This window comes from Scatophagus argus, chromosome 8, assembly GCF_020382885.2.
Source record: "Scatophagus argus isolate fScaArg1 chromosome 8, fScaArg1.pri, whole genome shotgun sequence".
NCBI lineage: Eukaryota > Metazoa > Chordata > Actinopteri > Scatophagidae > Scatophagus > Scatophagus argus.
Window position 1 is genome coordinate 23,971,388 of NC_058500.1, and position 20,684 is coordinate 23,992,071.

General features: G+C 39.6%; 1 protein-coding gene across 5 annotated transcripts in view; it reads right to left on the bottom strand.

Annotated features, from left to right (window-relative positions):
- Positions 1–20,684, bottom strand: part of prkcz (protein kinase C, zeta) — a 118,158-nt gene that overhangs the window by 26,115 nt on the left and 71,359 nt on the right. For all 5 annotated transcript variants that reach the window (XM_046397974.1, XM_046397973.1, XM_046397975.1 and 2 more), the window contains 8 exons: positions 20,363–20,453; positions 18,566–18,621; positions 18,097–18,291; positions 10,119–10,216; positions 8,120–8,206; positions 4,649–4,784; positions 4,198–4,285; positions 3,903–4,022 (listed from right to left, as the gene is read on the bottom strand). In XM_046397974.1, the coding sequence (XP_046253930.1) occupies positions 3,903–4,022; positions 4,198–4,285; positions 4,649–4,784; positions 8,120–8,206; positions 10,119–10,216; positions 18,097–18,291; positions 18,566–18,621; positions 20,363–20,453 (871 nt within the window). The remainder of the gene's footprint in view (positions 1–3,902; positions 4,023–4,197; positions 4,286–4,648; positions 4,785–8,119; positions 8,207–10,118; positions 10,217–18,096; positions 18,292–18,565; positions 18,622–20,362; positions 20,454–20,684) is intronic.

Below are 20,684 nucleotides of genomic sequence, written 5' to 3' on the forward strand. Positions count from 1 at the left end.
TCCAACAAGGAAACTAAACTTTGTTTTGTTTGTTATGTTATTGTTGTTGTGGAAAGCAAAATATCCAACCTCACCATCATGTGTTATTTTCTGTACTGATATTAATATACAGGAATTAAATGCATATGAATTGATTTTATTTTTGTTTTTGGTTTTTTTTCCTGTGCCTCGCCTTGTTAAACCAAAAATTATACCTAATTATACCTATTATACCAAAATTATACCTAAAACAGAAAGCATGGTCATGGCCTACAACTTCCTCCGTTGTGTGCTCCATCATTTCAGCTGAATAATCATTGAGAACAGGTATAAAATGATGAGATGAAAAGGCAGTCCAACCTGGTATGACTGTTATTAGCTGCCAATTTTATGACACACACAGTATACTGTTGAATCAGTATCACAGTATCAGCCTGATGAAGACTTTGAAGTATGCTTAAAAACTCTGGAAAAAGCTTTTTCCAAGGTAATGAATTACCTTTAGCGCTCAAAGATAGTTTAAACCTATTACACCATCTCAAAACGGTTTGTGCATTACATTTCCTTTATTAAAATTGTGCATGTTTTACAATACCAGACAGGACATGAATATTACTAAGAGGCAGATTCCCTTGCTGATACAAATGTTTGCCAGCTGTCTGTCTGTCTGTCTGTCTGTCTAGAGCTCTAGGGCTGGCATGTGGAGCACTGATACCCAAAGCAGGGCCTGGCACAGGGTCTTGCTAGGTGACATATGGCCGGGTGGCTCCTATAGTGAAAGAGTTGGTTTCCATTGGCAGGCATTCATCCAGAATCCTGCTGCTTTACCGGTAAAACAGTGAGGAGGACAGTACTGATGGCAGATGCTAGTCGTGGTGCCACACTATGCTCCTGACAGTCACAGCAGAGGCATAATGCGTCACACAAGGCTACTGTAGTATGGAGGAATTTCTGTAATAGGGGACTGTGTGGGTGGCTGTGTGAGAGAGTGAGGGAGGAGGCGGTAAGTGGGTGTGCTATGTAAGGGTACCATATGGCTTGAGGAAACACAAATGCAAACAGAAGGACAGATATTACAGAGGGTGTGATCACGCCTGCAGTTTGTTTTCTTCGGTCAAAACCACTCTGAAAGTTGACTTTGCTGCAATTTTGTGTTTATGTTGTGTATGCTGGCAATGGTAAATTACTTAAAGCACCTGCCGTATTGGGCTGATTTCTGGTACTTTTGGTCTACATATGAGTGTAGTGACTGTAACTTTCCAATTACCATCATTTTGAAACCATTGTTAACCATTGCCAACTAAGCTAAGCTAGTTAATGTTACAGCTCAGCTGAGGATTAATGCTTCTATCCTGCCCTGTCACAAAAAACTCTCATCAGTGAGTAGATGCATATATCCTTCTACGTGGTGATATGGTGTAGTTTGATAGAAACAAAATAGTTCCTACATGAAACTGCTCAACAAGGTCTGTGGATTTTCTTGAGTAACCAGGTCATGACTCCTGGAAAGAAATATTGCTGCTGAGTTTTTCATAGAGTATTTTTGGCTGTTTGACCACCATGAGTAAAGTGTCACCTAGCTCGATTTTATTTGAGAGAAGGCAGACAACTCTACAGCTGATATCTCCAAACCTCTGCAGCTCACATCAAAACAATCTACATGGATAAATGCACAACAGGCAAGAGTAGAAATTACATATTTTTGATTGGGGGTGAACTGTCGCTGATGTCCTTTTAAGAATATATTAATACATACAATGAGGCTGAGAGAAAGCAAATTGAAGGCTCAACAGCCCCTCTTTAGAAACATATAGGTCATTTGATGGTATGCTAAATCCATTCCTCGTTGTAGTTAAAGCTTCACAAAAAGGGCAGCAACATGTTAAAACATACCAAAATGTAAGAATTAGTCCAGACTGGTCATTTTCAATCAGCTTTTCTGTTGTGTGAGAGGCTTTCCATGTTCCATGCTGGCAGGAACTATAGATTTCTACACCCGTCACCTTATATCATTAAAATCAGAATTTTTAAACAATGTTCCAGCATAGGAAAACATGCTTATAAAAGTGTCTGTTTTGGGGGAATTTTCCCTAACATTCTCACTATGTTTCTCACTTTGTAGCTTGACTGATGGGAGACAGAGACATGTGTTTTCAGGTACTTCAGTGTGGTTATTTCCCTCAGTCTCACTTCAAATGAAAATGCCATCAGCTGCCAAATGAAGCAAACTAATGGAGAAAATGCAGAACTGTTCCACACAGACACCCTAAATCTCATTTGTAATAGAGGCCATAACGTACTGCCAGATTTTCCACAGTTCATGAAGGGTGGGGGAGCATGCATTACAACATGTGCATGCAGCAGCCAGTACATCATCACATGAATTCTGAAATATTAACCCATTTCTTGCTCACACGTACGCTGTAACAGCATAATGTTTTGGGTGCTAAGATTCATGTAGATAACAGCCTACTGTTGCACATTTGTTAACCCGGCTTGTTTTTTAGCCTTACCACCAAAACAGAATCATCAGCCAGAGGGGTCTTCAAAACACACAAGTCGCTAAACTGGATTTCCAGTGTGGATGAGCGGTAAAAATAAATGAATTTCCTTTTGTTATATATAATACAACAAAAGAAAGAGCATGATCACATGTTCTGACTGTTATTTTCCCTGGCCTTACTGGGACGTTCATACTTTCAAACTACTGTAGATCACCAATGAAAATATGACATCAAGTTTACTCAAATGCTAAGAGATGTCACAAACTGAAAAAAAAGACAAGACTGGATTGAGAAACTAAACCAAACTAAAACTAATTAACATTTGAGAGAAATAAAATTAGCCCTGTTTCTGAGATTCCTCCATTTTAATGAAGCATACCACAAGCATCTAAGCCTGGATTTACACAGGCATAAATCCTTTACAGCCCAGAGCTGATTGTTATTCCATTACATGGAATCTGTTTTTCTCCAGTCTCAGGATACCAGTTATGCATCACAAAGGGTTAAATTAACATGTTTTTAAATGGCACCAAACAGTGTGCTATATGCTCTCGATGTTTACCCTTGATTTCCCACTATTTCTCTATAGTCCTTATCTTTTCATAGAAAATATAGTGAGAAGTTCCTGTTGAGGATTAAAAAAATGAATTCAGTATGAATTTAAGATTAAAAATTAGTTCCTGAAAATATTTATTTTGATACTAACATTTCCAAGAAATGAAAACCTCCAACATTTACACTTACAGTCATGGCATTTTATATGTTGTGCCTCTCACGGAATGTATATTTTCAGATAGCAAGGTCACGGGGCTGTTGCGTCCATCACTGTGGTTCAGTATGTTCAGTATTATCTCACATCACAAACACTGGATGAATTGGCAGATAATTTTGTACAGACATCCATGATCCCCAGAGCATTCTACTGACTTACAATCAGCAGGTTCACCTTCTTTCATGTAAGCTTATTTGCACTACTGCAACATTTTAGTTGTGGTGGGTTCTGTTGTGATGTTTGAGTGTAATTGTTCTTTTATAGCTTCTATTTTATAATATCTTATATGTATTTCATATAATAATTCATTAAGTAAGTTATTTATTTCTACTTTGGAGTTAAATATCTTAGCAAGCCCTGGATGGATTACCTGGATGGTTTAGTCATTTATATCCCCTTTTGGATGAATTAGGGCTAATCAGCTAATGTTAGCATCCAAACAAGATAAACTAAGATGACAAACATCGTAACATACCTGCTAAACATTGGCACATTAGAAATTTCAAAACGTTCGCTGTAAATTAAAAAGGCTTTCAAACGGTTCAAAGCTCTTCTCCCTGGACAGTGGTGCCATGAAAACTCATCTGGTGCGTAGTGTACAGCTTGCAAGTATGAACCTTACGTATGGTTACATTTCTGTGTCTCACCTTGAAAGAGGTACTCCTCTGTGTTCATGTCAGGATTGTCAGTGATAATGTCAAACGGAGACCTTCCAGCCATCATCTCAAACATCAGAACACCAAGAGCCCACCAGTCCACACTAAATCCTGGGAGACACACACACAGCAATGAGACAAGATATTCAATCAGGTTCCATATATGTGGCCAGGTCACAAATGAAAATGATTTAAGTCCACCCATTAGTTTGGCTTTTAGCAAAAACGTGGTTGTTGGGATCAGCACTCGGACACGAACTGTTTTCAGTATGTCTCCTGCACTCACCATAGTCCTCTCCTCTAAGGATCTCAGGTGCAATATAGTTGGGTGTTCCACAGAAGGTACTAGTGGTGTCACCTGGTCTGATTCCCTCCTGGGGGAAGAAGAAGAAACAGCAGAACAAAGATTAAAAAATGAAGAAGAAGTTGAAGATGACGATGAAGAAGAAGGAGATGGAGAAGGGGAGGGGAGGAAGATGTGATGAGGGAAGAAGATGTAAAGAAAGACAAGGAGAAGGAAAGAATGGTAAAAAGAAGAAGAAGAAGAAAGATTAAAAGAGAGAACAGCGGTTGCAAAGATAAAAAAGGCAGTGTGGAAGACGTTGGAGGACATGAACTGTGGTCGAAAAAAAGACAGAGCCCTGTTTGTACTTCCAGTCAATACAGATCACCTGCATTATTGATAACCCTATGCCAGCCTTCCGCACAGTCTGCGGAAAAATCAATGTGTCTCTTACCTTGCACATGCCATAGTCTGTGAGCTTGATGTGTCCTTCATGGTCCAAGAGAACGTTGTCCAGCTTCAGATCACGGTAGATGATGCCCTTTTCATGCAGGAAGTTCAGAGCGATACAGATTTCAGCAGCATAAAATCTGTTGAGGATAAATATATAAAATGTCTGACTGGCCTGTCTTCTAGTGCCCCCTACAGGCTGACATTTCCTTTCGTACACACACACACACACACACACACACACAAATAAAACTCTGTAGCCCTTCATAATTGTTCATGTTGTGTTGATCTCATCTTTGCAAAAGCCCAAAAGTCACTGTTTCATAATAGTCATAATGACAGTTTCAAGAAGTGATCTGATAGCACTTTTGTTAAATTTTCCAATGAAGCACAAGTATGAACTGAGTGATGTCAGGGATAATATTATAATATAGCATTACAAAATTAATGACCATCACTGTCAATATGTCATTAAGTAAGCCACAGAGATAAATGAGGATTCGACTGTGGCAGAAATGAGAAGGAAAAAGGAGCTTTATATCTGACTTTGGAAAGCATTGAATCTCCCTCCATAACAGCCCTGTCATGTTTGAATAAAGCCATTGCATTTTGGAACAGAGACTTGCAACAAAGTCTGAACGCCCAAAATCTACTACTCTAACAGACTGAGAAGGCCAGCAATGTCACAGATTATTTTAAATGTGAATGAAGAGAGAATAACAAAAGTAAATAAATGAAAACTATTAACCAATAACCAAACATTTGATGAATTGAGACTTGAGTTTTAACTCTGCAAAAGAAGAAGAAGAAAAAGAAAACATTCCTGAAGGGACAGTAATTGAAAATGCTTTCTGAAAAGAGCTAACTGAGGATATTGACATGGTTGTTGAGCACATTCATTCCCCCCAGAGGAGGAGGCCTTTCCATTATTAACACTGTATGAGCAAAATGTCAACAACCGTATGATCCAATATGACTGATTTATGACTGATCACAAAATGATCTGCTGAGGACACATGATCGAAAAGTAAAAACCTGATTCAAAAAACATCTAAAACATTAAATAAAATCAAATTTCAATCTTCAACAAACACGCTGTGTTTACAGACAGCAGTTTTATGAAGTGTTTCTGAGTCCCTGTAGCAGTACCCTTTATACAGTCATCAGTTTGAGTGGTGAATCTCTCTCCGTCCTCGTTTGTAAATGACTGAGCCTTTTGAGGATGCCGCTTTCATACCTAATCACAATGCTACCACCTGTTACCAATGAACCAACCAATCCACCATTACACAGCTATCCCAGTCTTTTATTGTCCCTGTCCCAACTGGTCTGAAACATGCTGCCAGCCTCAAATTCAGAATAAGCATATATATATATATAAAATCAGTAAAGTTAATGAGGTCAAACATTAGATATACTCTCTTTGTACTGTTTCAACTGAGTATATGTTCAAAAAGGATTGATAGCCTGCTACTGCCATACTCATGTCAACCTTTATATGCTTAGGCCCACTACTGTGGAGGGGGTGTAATGACTAATGCAGCTTCTAGACATCGCTCACGTGGCTTAAAGAAGTATTTTATTGCTGAAAAGATGGTCTGGATTGTCTATTCTGTAGAACTATGGTAATATTTTTGCAATAGGTGCTACATGACCCGAGAAAACAGACAGAAAGGACTGCAGTAACTGTAACCTATGACAATGGCTCATCTGTTTTGAAACAGGAAACAGTATGGCTGCCAGCTGGTAAAAAAACAATATCATATTACAGCTTAACAGTATGTTAAGTGTTTCTGAAAACACTTAAGGTGAGAAACAGACTGAGAGAGAGAGGGATGGTTCTCTCTTCGTCTATCCTCATTGTGTTCGTGGACACAGGGACATAAAAATGCACAAGTACAATTTGTAGCTCACATAACAGACCTGGAGCCAAAGAAAGTGCACCAGATGACTCGAAACACATCATCCAATAAAGTTCAACAAGTTCAGCATTGTTCATTTAAATATATTACCCACAGTGTAATGATACAAACCTGGATGAAAATCAGCAAAGTTTCCCTTTAAGGCTTTGTTGTAAAGATACGCATGTGGCACATTTGGTTATTTCCAGCTGATCACTGAGTTTTGCTGTCCTTTCATAAGTAGATTAATGTTTCTAAGATTATGATGAACATGGACATATTTATAGAAAAAAAAACACAGTTTTGTCATGATTCAATGTACTTGGTGTGTGTCTTTGGTGAGTCACTAGCATGTTTCTCTCAATGTGTAGGTAGTGTGTATTCTGTGTCTAGGAGATAAGCCTTCATTAACAGTGACAAGCCTCTCTCTGTCTGCCTGCTGTAAATCCATGATTGTCAAACACTGAGGGAAAGACTGCAGTGGAGAGATGTTTGACAGAGGAATCACAAATCCCACATCGCTCCCCCACGTTTTCACTGTGACAGCCTCCATTGTACACCGTTGTTTCATTGCTGGCATCAGACTGATAGAAGCTGCGTCCTATCAGCATCACCATCCGTCGCCCACCGGCCCGCCTCCCCCACAGCGTGGGGGAACGCGGCAGTGCTCTCTCTAAGAGAGCTGCTCATGAATATGTACAATCATTATAAGTGATTAACATGCTGCTTTGCATATGTAGAGCCACTGTCTCCTGAATACAGATTGCAGGGGCTGATAGGGGCCCAACGGTGCCTCTCTAAATTACACAGCCTTTGATCCAGCATTTATCAGAGCCACAGTTGGAGTGCCCTGCAAGTAGACAGGCACAATGAATTATGGGTGCTCATTATATTTCTCAGAGGTGGAAAAAAAAAAGTGTTAAGTTGGGTTTTGGCAGTGTTTCCACGTCCATGAAGAGCTACTAAAGCATCCCATTAAGCATATGTTTGTAAGGAGTGCTTATGAGGAGTATGCTATTGAGGAACATTTTTGACTGAGAGCAAAGACAGTGCATGTAAAAACATCTTCAACGGAGCACACACACTCCAGCTGTCCCATACCACAAAACACTATGCTTTTATGAAAATGAAGTTTTTTGTTTTAAGCAAAAGACAAAAACTACACACACCCCATACTTCATATAACACAAAAGAACCCATCTGGAGGAGGTTCAATCAGTCCAACCTAAAATAGTTTCCAATTGCATAGATGGGTTTCCTGTGTAGCTGACTGTGCCATGTCAACAATCATAAATTCACAAACATCTTTGTCTTCTTCAGAACATGCAACCTAATCTGAATGCCTTTCTGCTGTCCTTCAATGTGGTCCTGATATTTTATTTTTATTACTGTGTACAGTTGTTGCATTTGAGAAAAGCAAAGGAAAAGTCCCTTCACTTCACACACGTTTAAAACTGCTACCTGTACACTTAGAATCTCCGACGTGTTATGATAAATGCTTAGATTCTGGACAGGGACTCAATTTTTTTTAAATCATATGCATAAACAGGTGCTGTCATCATCTGAATGTTTACCTTGCATGTTCTTCAGGAAGCTTCCTTTGTCGTTGCATATGAAACATCAAGTCCCCACCGTTCACATACTCGATCACCAGAAATAACCTGGAAAACAGAGCAAAATATAAAAACCCATCAGTGCACCACTGACACTGTTTGACAGAGGCCCTTTGAAGAATGTTAAAAACTGGGAAAAGAGATAAATAACAATTTGACCTGCATATAAAAAGTCATAAGTATATCAAATATTAGAGATGCAAATTACAAAGCCTTGACTTCAATTAGTCTGGTTCTAGAGAAGGCATCTTATGTTCATCTTTAAATACATGTCTCCCTACAGAAATGCTACCTGTTGACTACTGAATCAATGGTAACAAACCCATTAAACATAGCTAAAAACAGATTAACCTGCTAACAAATATTTTTGTGGCCTGATAGGGTAAATGCTGCTCTAATGGCATCACAAGATACATTAAAAACTCAGGGAGACGCACTCTGTTGTATTTGGGTGACACATATCTACAGTAAGGGCGGCACGGTGGTGCAGTGGTTAGCACTGTTGCCTCATAGCAAGAGGGTTCCAGGTTCGAATCCCGGTCTGGGCCCTTCTATGTGGAGTTTGCATGTTCTCCCTGTGCCTGCGTGGGTTTTCTCCGGGTACTCCGGCTTCCTCCCACAATACCAAAAACATGCACATTAGGTTAATTGGCTACTCTAAATTGTCCCTAGGTGTGAGTGTGAGAGTGTGTGGTTGTCTGTCTTTGTGTGTTGGCCCTGCGATTGACTGGCGACCAGTCCAGGGTGAACCCCGCCTCTCGCCCGTAGTCAGCTGGGATAGGCTCCAGCTCCCCCGCGACCCTGACGGATAAGCGGTATAGAAAATGGATGGATATCTACAGTATGTACTACAATGAAGTGCTGTTTTTCCTGCATTTTCACTCTCATGTCACCATCAAGGTTGTGGTTTAGCATTGACATTATGTTGCGAGTTTGCTAAAGCGAGAGGAAAACAACTATATTTGCTATGTCCACTATATGTTTATTATTCATTGTATGGTTTGGCCCTTTTATTTTTGATCACAGTTTTTGGGCCCACTTTTGAGAAGATCATTACACACAAAACTAAGGTGCAAGAGGAGGAAAACAAAATAAATCTAATATGGAGAATGGAAGGCTCTGCATACTTCCAATGGAAAGATTTGATAATGAAGCCAACCCTTTGGTCACTAGACCATTAGGGCAAATGTTTGACCAAAAGGATTGAATGAGGAGATCAAAAAGAACTTAATAGTGCTTTATAAAATAAAACACCCTAATGAGCAAACCAATTATAATCTGTTTATTAATCCTTTATAAGGGTAGTCTTATTGTAAAAGGGTATAATAACCATAACAATGATGATAATAATACATATCCTGGATATAAGTGCTGATATTTTGTTTTGGTGACATTACTTGTCGTCTCTAACGATCAGTGCTGAGCTGTCAATAATGATGGTTCACTTTGTTTTTATAGATTACAGCTAACTAATTAAAACCAAACTTGACAGGAAAATGTAAACTTGTGACAAATGAACACATGCATCAGTGTAAAGAACTACCTAAAATGACAGAAGCCATATTTGGGAAAATTTTATTTGACATTTTTTGAGTTTTTAGTTTTAACAAAGTCCTTTCTGTTAACATAGGGGAGGAGAGGTTTCTGACCTATACTGCAGTCAGCCACCAAGGGGTGATCCAGATGTTTTGACTGTCCTCTATTTTATCTCACTATAACTTTTGAGATATCAGGATACATTTACTTCCATGGTGCTGACTGATAATTAAAAAAATGATAAAAAAATACACCAGCCTTATCCTTAAATGAAGAACAAACTATCATCAAAGATTAATATTTCGTAATACTGAAAACTACTGTCAGGAGCTGTGATTGAGCTGCTGTTGTGATTGAAATATATTGTCTTTAAAAACTGTAGAGTCTAAGCTCTCATAAAGTGACTGCCTTATCATGCTCTTACCGACTTTCTGTCTGGAAACAGGAGTGGAGGCCTACTAAGAATGGATTGGTGGACGCCTGCTCGAACACATGCTTCTCTGTCTGCACCCAGTCGATATCCTGAAGAGATGAGGAGAGACAGATGGAGGCAGAGATGACATAACTATGAGATCATGTATTAACAATCAATTTGTCTGATCAATAGACTCTTCACAGACAAATGGAGACACACTGAACCACAAAAAAATGCAGTAAGTCTTGAGAAGAATCCTCACACTCAGGATTATTCTGAGACAGTTTTGTTCCTTGGACTGTTCCAGTTCATAAGGTGGACCTTGGATGGCATGCCAAAAGGTAAATGGGCAGCATGAATGCCAAACTTGTCTTAAAAACCAACCACCAGTTAGTCACTGACACAAATGAAGGCTCAACATAATCTTCTGAAAATACTATCCGGCCAGTTTTTATCTTATTACCCTGTGTGTTGGAAGTGTGGAAGAACAACATAACAAATGAAAGCCAAATCCAGATTTGCTCAGACCACTGTTGTCAAGGCATGTGATTATGTCTGGACAAACACACTATCTATCTATATCTATATCTGTATCTATCAGAAATCAGCTCTCAGAGATCCAGAAAGTCAGTCGTCATGTCTACTGATGAATAGGTCTACAGCTGAGGCACTGGAGCTCCGGCTGCCCACCTGAAGAGTTACACACGAGAGGCAGAAGCTACGAGAATAAACAGGATGTTCACCACCGAACCAGTGTACTCCCAGTGGCAGGGCAATAACATGAGAACAGAACCAACCAGGGCTCAGTACTGGAAGAACATATGGTAGAAGTAGGCATCACAGAACAACAATGCTCAGAGCAGACCACAGCAATCCCCCAGGAAAAGACCCGGTAACCATCAGTCTGATATGATCCACGTCTACTGGCTAAAGAAGCTAACTGCACTCCATGGATGCCCAGTAGCACAAATGAACCAGCTGCTGATGGATTAGATTCATCCTGATTGACTAACCTAAGGTAGGACAGTCCTGATCATTCAGGGGGGAACAATTCCATCAACAACATGGCATAGCAGCTAAAATCAGTATATATACTGTACATATATATATATGGATAAATAGATAGATAGATAGACAGATAGATAGATAGATAGATATACTTTATGGATCCCAGGCTGGGAAACTGCAGTGCAGCAGCAGCAATACACACAACAAGCTAAACAAAATGTTAAAAAAAATAAAAATAAAAGTGGCTATACAAAATATATATACAAGGCAATATAAAAAAAGTGTATATACAACAATAAACAGTGTAATGTAGTGCAAAATAATGTAGAGGTAGAATGTAGGCACACTTGATGTGACTGCAAGACCAGGCAGACCAACCTGTGCAACACCTGGATTGACTACAAGAAAGCCTACAACTCAATGCCACACACATGGATACTGGAATGCCTGCAAATGTACAACATCAACAGGACACTAAGAGCCTTCACAAAGAACTGAATGGGGCTGTGGGAGCCAACTGCACAAGTTACTATCAAGTGCTGCATATACCAATGTGATGCATTATCCCTGCTCTTTGTTCTGAAAAGGCCTGAACCCACTCAACCTGAAGCACCTCCTGATGCACAGAGGGTTTCATCCAAAGTCCAGCACTCTGTACACCAAGCGGAACAAGAGAGGCTGAGGACTAGTGTCAGAGGACTCTGTCAAGGACAAAAGAACAAAGATCCAGGAATACATCAGGAAGATGGCCCCCAGATATTAACTGTTAAGTGAATATCTCAGGCAGCAGAAACATGGCAATGATAAGGAGGAGGAGGGTGGAGGGACAAGCCCTTGTATGGCATGTAGCAAAGACAGATGGAAGAAGTGGCTGACAACAAGAAATCTATCAATGGCTGGAAAAGGCTGGATTGAAGGACAGCACAGAAGCACTAATCATGGCAGCATAAGAACTACTCAATAAGAAGTACTCAGTACAAGCTCGATAAAGGTTGGGTCTAACAATGTATGTGTGAAGGAGTAAGTTAACACTTTAAACTGTTCAGAGTGCTATATAAATACAGTTATTATTATTATTTAACCTGAAAGCATTTCGATTAGAGAGCAGACACCCGCTTGTATCACTTCCTGAGTCTCTTGACACAGTGTGGTCGCACTGCAGAAAATGTCAGGACATTCACTTGCTTCACTCTTGGGCTGTGGACTTTAATGTTTGAGTTGATGTAAAACACAAAAACATAGCATCACTAAAATCATCAGGCAAAACTCAATTCTACAGAGACCCTTTAGCGGTGTGGTGATGGTTTTAAACAAGTCCAAAATACATGAACATGTAAATAAAGTAACGTTAAGAAGACATAAAATGCACAACCAATACAAGAGCAATAATTAAAACAAAGATTAAAATACATTGAACACAAAAAACATCTAAATGATGGGTCTTCAATCCAAAGGGACAGAGTTCCGTAATTTAGAGACCCTAACTTTTCAAAGTGGAGCTAACTGTATCTCAGTTTTAGCTAAACTAAACTAAATAGCTAAATTGCTGAACTAAAATGTTGAATATTAATTTTCTCAGTTACCTTCAACCATTATCAGTCAGTAAAGCAAGTATCCCTTTGACAAATGGAAATCTTTAGTATCTTTATTCACAGCCAGTTCTCAGAGTGTATCATTGTTATCATTCAGCTGAGGATTTAATTGATCATACTTCAATTATAGAGAGTGGTGAATGTGTAGCCTGAGGCAAAAATGTTTTCTGCTGATTGAAAGTGTCGTTAAGTTGATGTTAGTTAATGTTTTATGTGAGCTACAACTGAGTGTGTCTAAATTTTGAGTTCCCCATGCTGTGCTACAACACCACATGGTTAATTTATACCACCACAACAGAGGCCCCATGTTGCGCATATGATACCAAATTCCTTCTGGTCAATTCATTATTAGTTGTGGAATTTATAATTGGCACAGGATGCCATCACAACACATCTGGTATTGGTCATTTCAGCTCCTATAGTAGTTTGCAGTCTGTCTGCGTAGAGCTCTTACACGCTTCCTTTGATGTCAGGCATTAGACGACCACAGAGATGAATTATTAAACTAATGTGCATGAATAGAGGCGTGAATACATTAAAATTGAATGTCCAAACGAAACTTAAGGAGCTCTCTATGATTTTCTCAAATCCTCCTTATGAGGGCAAAATTGTTATGGGGTCATTTTTGTTTTGTTCTTCAACTGCCACAGAAATGTGGGTTTAAATGCTGGATTTAAGTAGGAAGAGTTTATGTATGGAAAAGAAAAAAAAGATGAAAAAAAAAAAGAAGAACAAAAGAAGCTGATGAGCAAAATGGAGGCATGGAACCTGTGACATGATTTATGTTTCCTGGATTAGTTGTGCACATGTTGGATGAGGCAGTAGCTCTGGACAGTGTCTGGCTACACGAGCTTAGTGCTTTCTTTTCTATAGACTTTTATGTTGAGCAATACTGCCATCTTGTGGACTTCTATAACACAGATCAATAAGATGATGATCTTTTTTATTCAGGGCTGTTTTCTCCTCCGTAAAAACCTTTCGAATGTCTTTGACTCTTTTGTTTTTAGTTCTTTTTAAAGCACATTGTACTTGAGTTGAGTTTATGAATTAGATAAATAAATTTGCCTTGCTTTAACATTATAATTGTGAACCTGGTAGATGTGCAGCAAGGTCACTTTGTAAAGTGTGCAAGCACAAGTACAATAACAGAAGTGAAGTGTGGTCTTGGATTTCAAGGCCAGAATTAACCAGTATTTTGAACCAATGTGCAGTTGAATTAAAACTTCTAATACTGTTGTCAAAATTTAAAATAAGCAGTATAGGGTGCAATTAAGTACAATTTATCGGAATAGTCCCTCCGACCAAGGGTGCTGAAAAATCCCAAGAAAATCACGCAAGGAGAGAGAAAACAAGAAAAGATGCTTTAAGAAAACCGAGGCGTACTTTCCTCTGAAGCGTCACATGAAGCATCGTCTTTTTCTGATGATGGCGGTCAGATCATCAGTCTGTCGGCTTTAACTGCTATAGAGACTTTTGATGGAGTTTGTGTCTTCACTCATGTTCTCTACGTTAAGACTAACAGAGGCACACAGTTCTGACTGAAACCTGCTACCTGTTTAACACCTGTTTAACACCTCTTTCCACAAATAGAGTCCTTATCACACTAGATAGTTCATCCATTCAGTTTCACAGGGGCTACAGCAGCACACACATCTTAAAACTTGTACAAATAAAACCGACCAATCTGCATGTTTGGATATCACTACAACTATGTTGGGGAAATAAGGACACATCATGCTCTGCCAACTACATTCACATTTATAATAAACAATGAATGTGTGGTACATATAGCTTTAGTAGCATTATGCAGACTTTTCCTCTGTGAAATGAATTTTACATCATGTTTATCTGGCAATTCATCACAGCAAAAAAAAAAAAAAGATGCTAAACCCGGATTTCATTTTCTCCTGTGAGTCACCCTCCTCCCACCCTCCTCCCTGCTTCATACTAAGCCCTTTGTTCCAATTCTAAAGCTCTCCACCACTACTATGTCATTTCCACTTCGTCCTCGCATTGTCCAATTCTTTATTTCCCTCATCCTCTTCAGAAGCACCAGCCAGTCTTCTTCAATGCCTTTTACACATTCATGCTTTCCATCTCTCCATGCATCTTTAATTGTTCTATCTCCACAATCCCTTTCAGACTTTATCCTTCACATTATCCTTCCATCCCTCCTTCCTCACCGACTCTTAGATCTGTTACATAGTCCAGCAGTTCTCAGTTCCTGCCCTGGGACTCAGAGCCCCGCTGCTTTTCATTCTGATCAGTTAATCAAGGACAGATTCACACTTGGAATGCAAATTCAGCAGCCTTCTAAATCTAAATGTACTGAAAACACTATAGAAAACATATAGTAAATTCATTTCATCATCAACAAACTACATCTGACCCAATGATTTCTAGAGCTCTCAAACATCCTGAACCCGTGCATAAGTTTTACAGACCATTTGTGTCTTCCCTAAGTTTCACCAGATAGTGCCATGCAAATGGGCTGATCTCATAGCATCGCATCATCAAGTCACTTCAGGGAGTTAATGTGATTAAATTACTGCTTTTCTGGAGCAGTGATGCATGTTGAAGCTAGGAAACAAGACAGTGTTGTAGGCTGATGTTGCCTACATCACAGATCAATGATGAGGTCCCAAAAATCTGCTGCTCTTAATCCAATCCCTGCGCCTCCTTCAGCCATTCTCCTCTCTTTTTTCGTTCATAGGTTAATATTAAAATAAAGATAGAAAAATGTGAGAGAGCTACCCACTGCTACTTCTGTGCAGCTGCTATCTGTGGGTTCACATGGAAATCAGTAGCTGAAGCTGTTTCAGTTTGCATGATTTGCCACCGGTGTGTGTAGCCACAGTATATCCACAACCACGACCTACTAGTCAGTAATGTCACCTTGTTCCAAATCTATTTTTAGGCAATCTAAAAGTAAAAAGAGCAGAGGCTTCTTGCAAAGACAATATAATTGCAGAAATAATCACAGATATACAAACATGCGAAGACAAACTTCAAATCCTATAAATGCAGTTCTGGAAACAAAACTTGACAAAACTTGTTCAAAAGTTTATGTCCAATGTCATGACAAATGTCATACAGGTCATATTCACATGATCGACACTAAAAAAATTCTCATGTTTAGGTTAATGCTTTGGCTACATCTCTGCTTAAAGAACCTAAATAATATGTAATACTTCTGTACTGCTTATCCATCAAGGTATGCAGGGTGCTGTAGCCTATCCCAGCTGACTATCCATCCGACTATCCAGCCTATCCCAGCTGACTATCCATCCGACTATCCAGCCTATCCCAGCTGACTATCCATCCGACTATCCAGCCTATCCCAGCTGACTATCCATCCGACTATCCAGCCTATCCCAGCTGACTATCCATCCGACTATCCAGCCTATCCCAGCTGACTATCCATCCGACTATCCAGCCTATCCCAGCTGACTATCCAGCCTATCCCAGCTGACTACGGGTGAGACGCGGGGTTCACCCTGGACTGGTTGTCAGTCAATTGCAGGGCCGACACACAAAGACAGTCAACCACACGCGCACACACTCACGCATAGGGGCAATGTAGAGTAGCCAGTTAACCTAATGTGCATAATGTGCATGTGTTTGGGATTGTGGGAGGAAGCCGGAGCATCAGGAGAAAACCCACCTGACCTGGAACCCTCTTGCTGTGAGGCAGAAATCTGTAATTTTGTTTAAACTAATGGTGCATTTCATTTGGTCTTGTGACACCATAACCTCCAGCAAAGAGTCAGAGAGTGAGGAAGGGAGTCAGTAAACATGACTAACCTTAATGAGAATAAATATGAATAACATGAATAAAACATTACCTCCTCTGTGAACATTTCTGTCTGAGTCACGTCAGATAGATTTTCACCAACAATTCTGGTAGTTAAACAATGAACACAACAACTCCCATGCTCCCAAACCACCAACAACTTTTGTTTTGTTTTTTACTGAGACCCTTGTGACAGAAACTACATACTCATACTACGTGTAGACTGGTGAAAGCAGAGGTACTTTGTGAAGATTAACTCATGTGGCAAATGTATAAATACTGCAAATCCACAGCAACATTCACATCCACAGAGACACTTAAAGTGAGCTTCTATCACCTTTCAAATACTATTATTAACCTTAGATTAGTACTTTGTAGATGACCAGGCATCTTCCGCACAGAGACTGAATTGTGCACTTGCCTTACTGAGTCTCAGGTTTCAAGGATTATGTAGAGAACACTGAAGATGCTGGGCTTGTTGATTATATTAACAATGTACACACAAAGTGAACATTTTTTGTAATTTTGTGGCTGACCCCTGATCTCACACAATGACCACTTGAATTAAGGGCGTCTGTCGTTTGTCCGCATCAAATGAAGCTGAGTGGTCAAGACACCATGGCATTCTGGGTACTAGCAGAGAAGAAGGAGAAATTATGCAACAATGTTCACACCGGGTTTGGGCCCAGGGTGAACATTTTCAATCCAGTTTGATGTGAAGTCAAACAGCTGACTGGACTGGTATAACAAATTTTACCACTCCGTGTCCCATATATGGGAGCGTAGCAACACCTCAATTCATCAGGGCAACTGTCACACATTGTGTTATATTTGTCACATCAGCCATTCAACAGAGCTCTTTTTTTAAAGTTAAACATAAAAATAATAAATCAAATAAAACTAGGTGCAGCTTGAGAAAATGACAGCTAGTGCATATGAGAACCCTACAAGCAAGTGAGTTCTCTACAGCACTTTCAAGGAACTGTTTCACATTAAAAGACTTCTTAAGAAATGAAGTGTTTCCCACTGAAACACTAGAAGGCTTTTCATTTCAAACAAATACAGACGCTGGTGACTTGTATAAATACAGTAACCTAAACAGAGCAAACAGGAGCAGATCAAAACTAAAGTATTGTAGAATGTAACATGATGTTAGCAAAACGTGCACCAACTCTTCACTGCTGAGAGTTCACTCTGTGGACATCAGAGAGAGTAGTACAGCAGTACTGTGTTCACAACTCTCCACTCTAGTACATAACAACAAAATACAGGGAAGCAGCAGTTTCCTTTCACTGCTAACTAGCTCCATGCCACTAGTTCTCTCCATGACACTTGACAAATGCAGGTTCAGTTGGTCTGAATTAAATCACCATACACGAGACAGGACAGCTCTATAGTTCTCACATTTATGACTGTTGTTTGGTGTAGAGACATGGTTATACCAGTCTATGGTTATCCATGAACACACTATTGGATCTGTCACTCTGTCTTGTACCGCATCAGCCAACTCTAACTACATTGCTTGTAGTTATGCATCTGTCCTTCCTGCCCTTGTCTCGCATCCTTGACATCCAAGGTATACTTAATGTCTTACCTCATCATCATGGACCAGCTCCTTTTTCACCACCTTCATGGCAAACACCTGCTCATTCTTCTTTAGCCGAACCAGCAGGACCTTGGCATAGCTGCCACGTCCAATCACTCGGATCAGGTCAAAGTCACCCAACCCCAGAGCCAGGCCCTGGGACAGCTTCATGCCATCAATGCCATCCACTACTGCTTTTAAGTCCTAGAGGTGGGAGAGGCAGCAATGATATGACAACACTGATGCAATCAAAATAAATATGTTTGGCAAAAGTTTAAAATGTTTTAGGTAGAAGAATGATTAAGCAGCTATGCTTTCAGATGATTTTAAATAAAGTTTTCCTAAGTATGTAAGGTCGTATGTGTATTCAAAAGAGACATTTTTACAGCTTGAGACCACAGTCAACAGAAAAGATGATGAACGTGAAGTCAACACTAAGACCAAACCAATATAACTGAAAAGTGAAGTCCCTTCTTACCTGTGTATCTGCATCCTCTGCTTTATCAACCGTGCAGTTGTGTGGTAAAAAGGATACTGGAAAAACAGAGAGTCACTGAATTATGACCAAATGGATACAGTTACAATGTGACAGAAGTTATACTGCACACATTTCAAGAATTTCCCTCCAGGGATTAATAAAGGAATTCTGATAGAGATTTTACATGTTCTTTATTCTGGCCAGTAGAGGGAGGTAGAGTACACACAATCAAGTCCAGCTATCCGCAGGAAATACCAAACACGGTCAATCCACAGGGGGTCCTAGAGCATGTCATACCCCCAAAACAAAACCCCACATCAGTTCCTTTTAATAGGATTTGAGACTGTTCTATGGGATCCCATCAGAGAGCACTAATGTGGTTAGATAACAGTTGAGCGTTACATAAGTAATGCTGGTGATTGTGAGGTGAAGCTGTCAGAGTCTAAAGTCAACCTTTTGAATAAAGCAGCCATTCTGTCATTCATTTGTCTGGAATTACATAAAGAGCCCTTGAGGGTTCCTTGATCCCATTGTGACAGCCATTATACCTGTGTTTATACTGTACTGTACATGTCATACAGTACAAATGGTGTCTTCACTGGATGACTAAGGACAAATGCATATCCCTTTGTTTGTGTCATGTCTGTCATATGGGCGTTGTTGCTGCAGTGCTTGAAATGTGAGTAGCACACTGCGGATCTGACAAAACATGACAGCAAATGTAAACTAAGGGGCCAGTTTAGTTTAGATTACTCTGTAGTGTCATTTTGCCCATTTTGACAGTTTCACAAATATAAAAACTGACTTATTTCAAACCTAAAATGTTAGTCACTAACATTGAACTGAGAGCAACAGTTCCATGAAAACAACACCTGGGCATTGTTTCAGGTGTGTTTAGCAAAAACTCTGAGTATGTTAAATCTGAGATGAGGAAAACTGGGTTTTCAGTTCCACAAAGCCCCAGTTACTGTTCTAATGTACTATGTGAAGTTAACCTGCTTGCTGGCAAGCTTCTGTCTAACTTCTCCCCTCCTGCTGAGCCTGACGCTGCAGTGTAACACAGCTTTTCATTTTCCTAATTCATGCTGTTGATGTAAGAATATCAGAATGCATTCATATGCAAGTTTTCATCTTTAGAGATCTGACTAAATCTGACTATTTCTGCATGAAGATTTGTGTTGCAGGTGAGACAACTTTCAAGTTTCAAAAGTGAGTTAACTGAGGTCTCCTTTGTCCACTCCTGTTTTTAAGATAAATGTCAGGGACCACACTGGCATGTATTCATATTTGCAGCCCCACTGGATTAAAATAGAGGCTCAGCTCTTTGTTTACCCGTTCCCACGGTGCATCATTGTATCAGAGATCCATCAGTGGTGGGTTTTTTCATTCCCAACATGCTTAACTCAGAGCGAACAGACTCAGACTTGACAGAACTATTTTAATTAGATGTTTTTGATCCAAAAAACTCTGATAAAGTCAAGTTTAAACTCAGAGTTTAACTGGTTCCTGTTACAGCAAAAGTAAATATTTTTTTGTTTCTAGTAAACAGAGAATACTTGACATTGCACCTTATAAATATATAAGTGCAATATCAAAATGCCACTGGTAATTACATTTAATAGATGACAAAAAGCTTAAAAATCTAGTAGTCAATTTTTTTTCTGCCTGTAGATGGGAAACAAAGATTGAGTTTGTACATAGTACATCTTAGACATGACAAAAAAAACCTGGACTCAATAACATAGTGACATTCTATTCCCTTGTTAATATAAGAAGAAAAAGGTTTCAAGGTCTTACTCCCATCTGTGTCCTCAGTGTCATCTGGTGGAAGGTCCACCTCTTCACTCTTGGCATCTGAAGGGGGTTCCTGTGATGGCATGACTGGATCCTGAACAAAAACATTGAAAAATCCACCTAAATATCCACTGAAATATCCACTCATGGTTTTAAACTCTCGGAAGAGTGTATAAAGAATCATGTTTTTAAGGACTAAGGAGAGGTCGGTTTTTGGAGGTGTTCTCAGCAAGACATGTTTTTGCTTCAAGCCTCTTGTGACAATGTGGGGGTTTCACTAAAAAAAGGCATTCAATCATTTCATCTTATCAGGCGACAAAGTCTC